This window comes from Jatropha curcas, chromosome 9, assembly GCF_041381405.1.
Source record: "Jatropha curcas cultivar XTBG-Jc1 chromosome 9, XTBG_Jcur_1.0, whole genome shotgun sequence".
In the NCBI taxonomy this organism is placed as follows: domain Eukaryota; kingdom Viridiplantae; phylum Streptophyta; class Magnoliopsida; order Malpighiales; family Euphorbiaceae; genus Jatropha; species Jatropha curcas.
In genome coordinates, this window is record NC_143159.1 from 24684063 (window position 1) to 24694354 (window position 10292).

Consider the following 10292-nt stretch of genomic DNA (forward strand, 5'->3'; position numbering starts at 1 on the left):
TAACAGAATCTTAATCTAATACACCCCTTAAATGAAGATGAAAGCAGGGTGGATACCTACGAATTTTAAACGATTTGTATAGTCATTTAAAATTTTACTACTCATATCCGTTCTAACTCGGTTTTAAATACTCATTTTAAGTACCCGTATTCTAGTCCGTTTAAATTTTTACCATTCATATTTGATTAAAACCCGCTTAAAGCACCTCTTAAATAGGTAGAGTATCCGCAAATCTTAAACTATTCAAATTCGAACTTATTTAAAATATATTTTTTACTAATAATGAATAGGGTATCCGCGGGTACCCACTACCGAACTTGTTTAATATAACAGTTAATGGGTAACGGGTATTTAAAGATTTATATTCGTATCCTACTCGTATATGTTATGGATAGTAATTTCATTACCCATATCTATTACATGTACTAATTTCACTATCCATATCCATTACAAACTCAATGATAACTACTTATACCCTCTTTAAATGGATTGGAGCAGAGCGTGTATCCTAAAATACGCATACCACTTCTATCCCTACCTCTTAAGGTGTAAAACAATGTATTAATTATTTGATTAGTTTCCAATTAATTCATGTGTTGAGAATTTGATATTTTGACAAAAAATTAATGTTAATGCTGCAAAAAATTTTTCAAAATTAATTTGATTGTTTTTTTACAATTTTTGTGATTGATTTCAATTAAATAATGATTCAAGTCAAATAAAAAAATTAAAAAAGCTTTGAAATGGTCGAAGAACTAAAGAATACAGTTTGCCATTATTGTGGCTAGAACGATAGGCTCCGTGAGTCGCAAGCGGCGGGCTGTGGGTTGAGTCTGTCTCATTGTGCGCCGCCTCCTTGCACGAGCTTCGGCAGCTGGCGCAGGTCCTAGCTAGAGGTTGTTGGTTTTCAGTTTTAACTTTTATATATATATATATATATATATATATATATATATAAAAGTTAAAACTGAAAACCAACATATATCTGTGTGTGTGATTTTTCGATGAGAGATCACTGTTCAATCAAGGGACAAGAAGCATGTGGTCTTCTGATCACATCGTGACTGTTCTAGGAGCACAGGATAGCCGACGACGGTGCTGGCCATTGCAGACCTTTCATTATCAGCAGTGGTAAGATTTTAATAAAGAAAAAAAGTGATTTTGTAGAATATGACACATTTTACTTTTTAAGCCCTCATTATTTTTTAATTTGTTCAATTAGGTCCTGAAATAAATTTTGATTGGATATATAAAAATCATTGTAATTCCATCAAAGTTAATCAAAATCTAAAAAAAAAAAATCTCATCAATTTCATAAAACTCGATATAGAATTTTATTGGAATCCATGAAAATCTTAGAAAATCTTTTAATTTCGTCAACAATTCTTTTAAAATATAATATAATCCTAATCCAATACACTCCTCTAAGAGTGCGAAGTTTCAAGTTTGAGTCTTCTTAACTACAACGGTTTTCACAAATTTAGTGAATTAGAAAGCCACAAAAATTTTAACCAATTTAATAATTTAAGGGGAGAGCTATCTTGTTTTATATATACTGTTTAAAACACTTTGGAATCAAAATACTGTTTAGATTAATGCAATATAACGTTTTAAAGAGTTTAATTAAAGATCAAGGAATTAAATATTAAATACAATTCTGTTATTTCAAAGAATACTTGAAAATAATGTAATAAGAAGAAAATCATTAGTAATTTTTAAACATAAAATTTTATTTATTAAATATTATTGACTTATTTTTTTATTTTAGTTGGTAAACAGAAAACTTAGATACAAATTGAACAACTACAAAATATATCGACCTTAATTTTTAAAAATAGTCTTCAACAGAATGCAGGGAATGGTTTTAATTTTTTAGGCAGCGGCTCATCTTCCTCGTGATCAGACATGGAATCTCTCTGCTGATCTTCCTGATTACAGACAGAATCTATAGAACTTGCTCATCTTCCTCAGATTCAGACGTGGAATCGTTTTGCTCCTCTTCCTCGTAATCAGACATGGAATCACTTTCCATCACCTGACCACCCAGAAAATATGAACTTGTTGCTTCAATTCTGCTCTCATCTTCAGCGCACACCAGGTGAACCCCACAACTCTTCACCTTCATTTTCACATTTACTTCTTTCTTACTAGACAATTTTTCTGCTTTGAATTCAAATGAGGCTTCATTGACTCTATAACAGTTCCGTATGAGCCAGATACTTAGATCTCGGTGCTTGTACCAAAGATACACAGAGTCTGATTCAAAGACAGGCCCGTGATGAGATCTAAAATGAGTGATGAGATACTCTTTGTATCCATTTGTGGTTTTGAAACAACATTTACATGAAACCCTGAGATTAAAATCATAATATTCCTCTCTGTTGATAGCAGGAATCTCATACTCCACAACAACGCAAAAAGCAAAATCTAGAAATGTAGAAATAAACCAAGATGGAAGGAGCATATCAGCATTTAGTGAAGACCCTTGGCTTTGAAAGCTGAACCACTCTGGAGTTTCACTTCCAGATAACGTGAGATCAAAACGAAGCCAATGGGTTATAATATCCTGACTCCTTCTGACATTATTCCTCTGCTTGATAACAGGAAAAAAGAAAGACAAATTAGATATTTACATATATGATTTACTTGGATTCGGGAAATGAAAAAAGACAGATGAAGAGGCTCCAATGCTTACCGAACAAATAGCTAATTCTTTAATTCTCAACTCTGCATCTCCCATGATATTGCCACGTGCATTTTGATCCAAATTGAAGCAGTTCATAAAATCAAATTGGAAACAACACGGTTCAGGCTTCATGGGTAAAATGCATGAAGTTGATACTGCAGTTTTCAGCAACATACAGTTTTTTACTTCAAGTACATGTAATTGGCTTGGAAGCTCTGGCAGACCTTTGAGTTTATTGCAGTCGTTTAGATACAACACTTTAAACGATGATAAAAAGACTATGTCACTGGGGATTTCTACAAGTGCAGTGCGGTCTAGACGAAGTTCTCTTAAAGAGCACAAACCATGTAAATCAGGCAGTTTGCCAAGCTTTGAACAGTCTCTGAGATTAACAATTTTAAGGGATTTCAATTGACAAATGCTGCTCGATAGACTCTTGAGCCTTTTACACCCTTGCATATCTAAATGATAAAGAGAAGAGAGACGCAAAATTGTTGATGACAAATCTTCTATCATAGTATAACTTAAATCTAACTTTGTTATATTATTTCCTATATTCTCTGGGAGCTTACTAAGACTTGAACAACCCTTAAGACTAAGTTCCTTAATAGAATTCAAAAAATCACCACTTGGAAGACTTCTAAGGTTTTTGCAGTTCTGTACGTCTATGACTTGAAGATTGCAGACAAGTCCATCCTCTTGGAACCACTCTTCTAAGCCACATTCCCCTAATACTAAGATCTTTAGTCCTCTTGGAATATCTACAAGCATCTGCAAATTTGAGCACCCTTTAAGAAAAAGAATCCTAAGAGAGCCCAACTGAGCAAGTCTTGGAAGACTCCTCAGCTTCTCACAACCTCTCAGATTAAGAGAAACAAGGTTGTGCAGACACTGAATGGATAAGGGAATTTGGCTCAATGTTTTACAATTTGAAAGAAGAATCCTCTCTAGGTTTGGAGCCGAAGAGAGATCCGGGAGTGTTTCCAAGTACTCGCATTCAGAAAGATCAAGATGTTTTAACCTTTGAGGACACTGCACGTTAAACCAATTTCTTTTTAAATGTCAATTGTTAAAAGAAAAAAAACTCATACACAATATTTTGTATTACCATAGAATAAAATATATCATTTAACTATTAACCTCTAATAGTGTATAGTATACCCTGTACAATAGCAAATTATATACTTAAATCATACCTTATTTCCATTCCATAGTTGCTTGACCTTGCTCCCTTTCATGTTAAGTTCAACTTCATGAAAAAATTTGATGGCAAAGATTTGTAAGGGTAGTCTTCCCAATGGAATAAACTTATCTTATTAGGGAGAAACTGAAGCTCTTTCGTCTGACCAAGTTCAAATATAGAATCTGTGTTTGTGTCCTTTATGCGAGGGCAAGACCTATAAAACTTTAGCAGTCTTAAATTAGGAACCCGTGAGAAGATTGCAGGATGCAAGTGCACTTTCCCAATTTTTGAGATGTCCAAGAATATGCCTTCAACGGTTTCCTTCATCTAATAAACAAGAGCAAATAGTGAATAGCAGTACGCATACAATATTATCAAAAGCCTATACACGTCTAAAACCTTAATGACAACCATGACACAGACTCGTATAGATAAAATAACAAACCAAACTCCAATCTTATATTGGCCTCTGATTGCTTTGTGTTAAGAAAAATCATGGAATAAAAGCAGTACAGTGATAATATACCTAACACAAATAAGGAGTACTGCATAATTTGTTTTAAAGAACAAGAAAATGACATCCTTAGCATATGTCCATTCATAAATTTCGTGTATGAAAGAGAAGAAATATCATATCTTACCGTCTCAGTTATCAAAGTGTCGTAAATTCTCGTGGCATTCCATAATCGGCTACCCATGCGTCGAGCAATATCCTGACCCATTTCTCGTATCAAATCATGCATCCTAAGTTGTTTTCAATGACAACTACGAGACACTTATCCATTAGTCGATTTATTCCCATACTTGCAGCAAGACCACATCCATTTAGTATATTTGCTACCCAATCTTTACGTTGTCCTTTGAAGAAACAAGCAATATCAAGAAATATATCCTTCTCACTTGGTTCTAGCGTCTCGTAACTTATTTCTAAGACTTTCTGAATCTTAGAATCAGGGGTTTGTTTTAGTTTATCCAATACATTTTCCCATTCCTCTATACGCCTTTTGCATAGATGGGAACCCAAAACTTTAAGAGCTAATGGAACGCCATTAGCATAATTTACTGCTCTTTCTGACAACTCTACAAAATCTGGGGCTCTGATGCCACAAATGTTGGAAATCAAAGTAGCAGAATATTGAATAAAAAATAGTTTTAGCAGAAAAGAAAGACTCAAATTTGCTAAGTTATTTGAACTGAATGCTTCAATGATAATTGCATACAAGAAAACTTAAATAGCTACAAATACTCCACCAACACTAGATATTTCTCCCACTAGCTATAGAATTATTCAACAACCAAATAACAAGAAATTCAAGGAAAAGACAACTGCACTAACTCAAGAAAATATAAAACAAAACAAATATTATTTTTGACCAATTTTGAATTAGTCTTCAACAAAATATATATTGATTGGCATCTACTAAGGTTTTACTTTTATTTTCCATCAAAGGCAATGAGTGCTATTGAGCACAACAAAAGAATACGACGATGACAAACATTGAAAGATAGAGTCATACTCATAGTCCAGTTGCTTGCCATAATGGCAACAGTAGAAAAACAGGACAAGCAATGGTCACTTACCGGACAAGAGATTGAAATAATCATAAGAGCAACAGAGTCAATCCCTTTGAACATTAGAAGAGGTAATCATGCACAAAGCAAAATTGCTTGCTTTAATCTTTTTAGGTGAGGTTCCTCTTCGACATAACCAAACATGCCATCTCCAATGATATCAGTTTGATTGGAGCAGTAGTCTTCCCTGCTTCTCCGCTTGGTTGATCCACACTCTACGGAAATTTTGGTTTGGAGTCTGTTACGCACCCGTTTCCCCGGCATCCATTCAGCATATAGCAGTTGTAGACCACATCTATTCACCTTTAATTTCACCTTGTTAAATCCTCTTGCTTCTGCTTTGAACTTGCATAAGCCCTCATTGATATTGTTTCGTATGAGCCATTTCCTTAAATTAAGAGTAGTGTGAAAATTATTATACCAAAGGAACAAGTGATCTGATTCAAGAATGGCCTCCAAATGGATGGTGCTACTTCTGAACTGAACTTTCCGGCCACCATTATCACTTTTGAAATGACATTCACATGTAATGAAGAAATCATCACATTTGTTAAGAGGAATATCAAATTCTATAACAGCACAAAAAGTAAAACCTAAGACATCAAACCAGTTGGGAGGGAACAGGATAGAAAATGAGGATCCTTGGCCTTGATAACTAAACCATTTTGGGATTCTGCTTGGAAAACCAATAGTATCCCACTCCGGAACTTCTTTTTTGAATAAACAAACAACAGTATCCCACTCTGGAATTTCACCTCCGGGTAAACCAATGACAATATCCCACTTTGAAATATATATTCCGCGCCTATGAGCCTGTCGTAAAAAAATTAAAATGAAGAGGCAAGAGGTAAAAGAAAAAAAAAAAAAAAGATATCATTAGGTAAAAAGAAAATTTTGGTCTTAATAGAAAGAGGTGAAGGAAAGAGGGGGAAGAGGCTTACCATAGCAGTAGCAAATGCTATTTCTTCAATTCTCTGACGCACATCTTCCACAATCTTGCAGCGCACATTCTTGCTCAAATTTATGCAATTACAATAATTAAATAGATATTTATATTGCCAGAAGTTTCTGAGATGTCCAATGCATGCAAAGGATGATGATGATTTTGCAGTTTTGACTGATGTGCAATTTGCTGCTTGGAGTTCCATTAGTCTGCATGGAAGCTCTGGCAAACCTTGGAGTTTGTCACAGTTATTTAGATTCAGCACTCTTAATAAGGTCAGAGAAACTATGTCACTAGGAATTTCTTTTAGCCTACTGCCATCTAGATATAGCTCTTCTAAAGAATACAAGCCATATAAAGGTGGCAATTTATTAAGCTTTGAGCATCCACTAAGAACAAACTTTTGAAGCAATTTCAGCTCACAAATACTACTTGGGAGACTTTGGAGCCTCACACATTTCTTCATTTCCAGCTCAACAAGAGAAGAGAGATATTGTATGGATGAGGGCAATTCTTCTATTCCAGTCTGATTTAACATTAATACTTCAATATTTCCAAGAATCACAGGAAATTTTTTGAGATTCAAGCAGCCTGTGAGATCAAGTATGCGTTTCTTAATAACGTAATTTAAGTTAATACAACGTGGAAGACTTCGTAGGTTTTTGCATTGCCACATACTTAAGTATTGAAGATTGTCAAGAACTTGAACATTTAGGGAGAACACTTCCAATCCAGACCATTCTAGTTCCAATACTTGTATGCTTCTTGGAATTTCTAGAGCAGTCTTCAAGTTTGAGCAGTAAGAGAGACGGAGATGTGCAAGAGATTTTAACTGAATGAGGTTTGGAAGAGTTCTCAGCTTTTTACACCTGTATAGATCAAGATATTTGAGCTTAAGAAGGCACTGAATCGATGAGGGAATCTCAATCAACCTCACACAAAGCCCAAGATTTATCCACTCCAAATTTGTTGCTGAAGAGAGATTTGGGAGCCTGGTTAATTGCATGGATCCAAAAAGATTGAGATATTTTAATTGCTGAGGACACTGTAAATGAAAAATATTGTACTGTCAGTGTCTGAACAAATTAAATTGTAAATGAGGTTTGAAAATTTTGGGCAAATTAATATCTTGAATTCAATTCCCAGGAGAGGTGGATTGAAAAATATATACTTCTTACTTAGTTTATTCTGAGATGTTATTCTTTTCTATTAATACAATAATAAATAACAAGTGATAAAAGGATAAATTTAAAGCACACCTTATCTCCAGTCCAAAGTTGTTCAATCCGACTCTCTCGCAAGTCAAGTTGAACAAGGTTCTCCATGAAAAAACTTGATGGCATGGATTTGTAAGGGTATTCTTCCCAATGAAGTAAACTCAACTTGTTAGAAAGATACTGCAAATAATTCGATTGAGGAGATTCAAGCATGAAGCCAGTATCCTTGTTTTTGGAACAATACTGAGACCTAAAAAATATCAGCGATCTCAAGTTAGGCATCCATGAGAAGGTTGCATGATTCAAGTGTACCTTTCCCATTTTAGACATGTCCAAGAATATGCCTTCAACTGCCTCTTTCATCTAAAAAACAAGAGGAAATAGCAAATAGCAATTAGCATATAATATTATCAAAAGCATATAATATCTAAAACTTCAATGCAAATCATAAGACGATTCATATGGGATATAGCATAACAAACCAAAGTCTCCAATTTTATACTTATTTTTGATTGCTTAGTCTTTAAGATAATCAAGTATGCAATAGAAGTTGTATAGTAATAAAATAAGGCTAACCAGAAATAAGTGGTAATTCATAACTTTTAATTCTTACTAAAAAGAAAATAATATCATCCTGGTATTTCAATTCAAATATCTACCAAAATAAAACAGAGGAAATTTCATTTCTTACCGTCTCAGTTGTCAAAGTATCACATATGTTCATGGGATTCCATAATCGGCTACCCGTTCGTCGAGCAATATCCTGACCCATTTCTTGTATCAAGTCATGCATCTCTAAGTTGTTTTGAACAATGACTACGAGACACTTATCCTTTAGACGATTTATTCCCATGCTTGCAGCAAGACCACATCCATTTAGTATATCTTCCACCCAATCTTTATCTTGTCCTTTGAAGAAACAAGCGACATCAAGAAATATGTCCTTCTCATTTTGTTCTAGTGTATCATAACTTACTTCTAAGATTTTCTGAATCTTAGAATCAGGGAATTGTTTTAGTTTGTCCAATACACTTTCCCATTCCTTCGGAGACCTTTTGCATACATGGGAACCCAAAACTTTAAGAGCTAATGGAACACCTTTAGCATAATTCAATACCCTTTCTGACAACTGTATAAAATCTTTTGGAGGATGCTTTTGCTTGAAGGCTTTCATACTCAATAATTTAAGAGCATCACGGTATTGTAAGCCCTCGACCCTATATGTTATGTCAACTCCATTGTCAAGTACTTCTTTGTCTCTACTAGTCATAATAACTCTACTTCTAGGACCAAACCAATCATGATGTCCAGCTAAAGCCTCTAATTGATCTGAATCATTGACATCATCAAGAACAATTAAAACCTTTTTTCGACTAAGCATATCCAAAACAATAGTTGGAAGTACATGGTACATTTCCAGATTCAAATTTTCATTTTGTATTTGTAGAAGTTTGGAAAAAAGACATTTTCGCAAGTGAAATAGTCCATCTTTTTCTGATTTTTCCCTGATATTGCTGAGAAAGCAACAATCATCAAATTTATCAAATATTCGACTGAGAAGAACTTCAGCAATGGTTGTCTTTCCTATACCTCCCATTCCCCAAATTCCAATAAAGCGAACATCTTCTGATCCAATAGATAACAATGACAAAAGATTATTGATGTGTAAGTCAATCCCAGGTAAGTTACTGCAAACACTATAATATGCAGGGTACAATTTCTTCAAGATCTGGTTAACGATTCCCTCACTTAATTCTGATTCATACCTAGCAAATATGATAAAGAAATTGAATAACTTGTGTACATTTATTCAATTAGAAAATGATGTATATTGTTTTTATGAAAGGTGTTACCTGTAATTGTTCGAATCCCATCCAGATAGGTTGGCTGCTTGCGTCAAAGCAATGATCCACCTATCAATCTTCGCTGCATCCTCTTGAAATTGTTCTTTAACTTTTTGAAATCCGTCTCCAAAATTTCCTGTCTGGTTTCTAACATCAGAAGGGTTTACACGGTAGAAAATTGGTAAAACCTTCTGTCCAATTGACTTCATGCACTCCATTATCTTGACTAGTTCATCCAAACACCATTGGGAGGAGGCATAATTTTCGGAGAAAATGATGACTGACATCTTTGATTCTTCAATAGCTTCCAAAAGATTTGGAGATATCTCTTCTCCTCTCTCAAGACCAGTATAATCAATAAATGTTGTGATATGTTTTCGCCTTAAAGCAGCATAAAGATGGCTAGTAAAATTCAAGCGGGTATCAACACCTCTAAAACTGAGGAACACATCATAGTTTGTTTTAGGAGGGACAGTGGAAGATGATATTGAAGACATTTTTTACCAATATAACTTCCTCTATTTGTTCGCTAGAAATGACAAGTGCCGGTCAAAGAGATGACACTAAAATTTGAAGAATTGCGATAAGGCCAAGGATGAGGAAGAATGTTAAAACGACTAAGAGCTTTATATGTGTCAATATAGCCTCATAGATTATCCCTTTTCCATGCTTTCTGGGATGCTTCCATGAAATTACAGAAGTGCGGTGCTTTCCACAAAGAAATTACAATGAACATCACTTTGCTATGTAAAGGTGAGGCCTAATTGCACTTTCACTCGTTAGATGGAATTTATTTATATTATCTTGTATTCATCCCATCACTTTAATGATGCTTCGTAAAGCAAAA

General features: G+C 34.4%; 1 protein-coding gene across 1 annotated transcript; it reads right to left on the reverse strand.

Moving 5' to 3' along the window:
* Positions 1 to 1705: 1705 nt before the first annotated feature.
* LOC105642425 (disease resistance-like protein DSC1) lies at positions 1706 to 10289 on the reverse strand. The gene is given in 10 exon segments (XM_089726381.1): positions 1706 to 2590; positions 2696 to 3718; positions 3883 to 3944; positions 3947 to 4196; positions 4511 to 4582; positions 5451 to 6254; positions 6383 to 7429; positions 7644 to 7964; positions 8293 to 9367; positions 9455 to 10289. Coding segments are annotated over 10 exon segments (5787 nt in total). The 5' UTR covers positions 9943 to 10289; the 3' UTR covers positions 1706 to 1945.
* Positions 10290 to 10292: the final 3 nt, after the last annotated feature.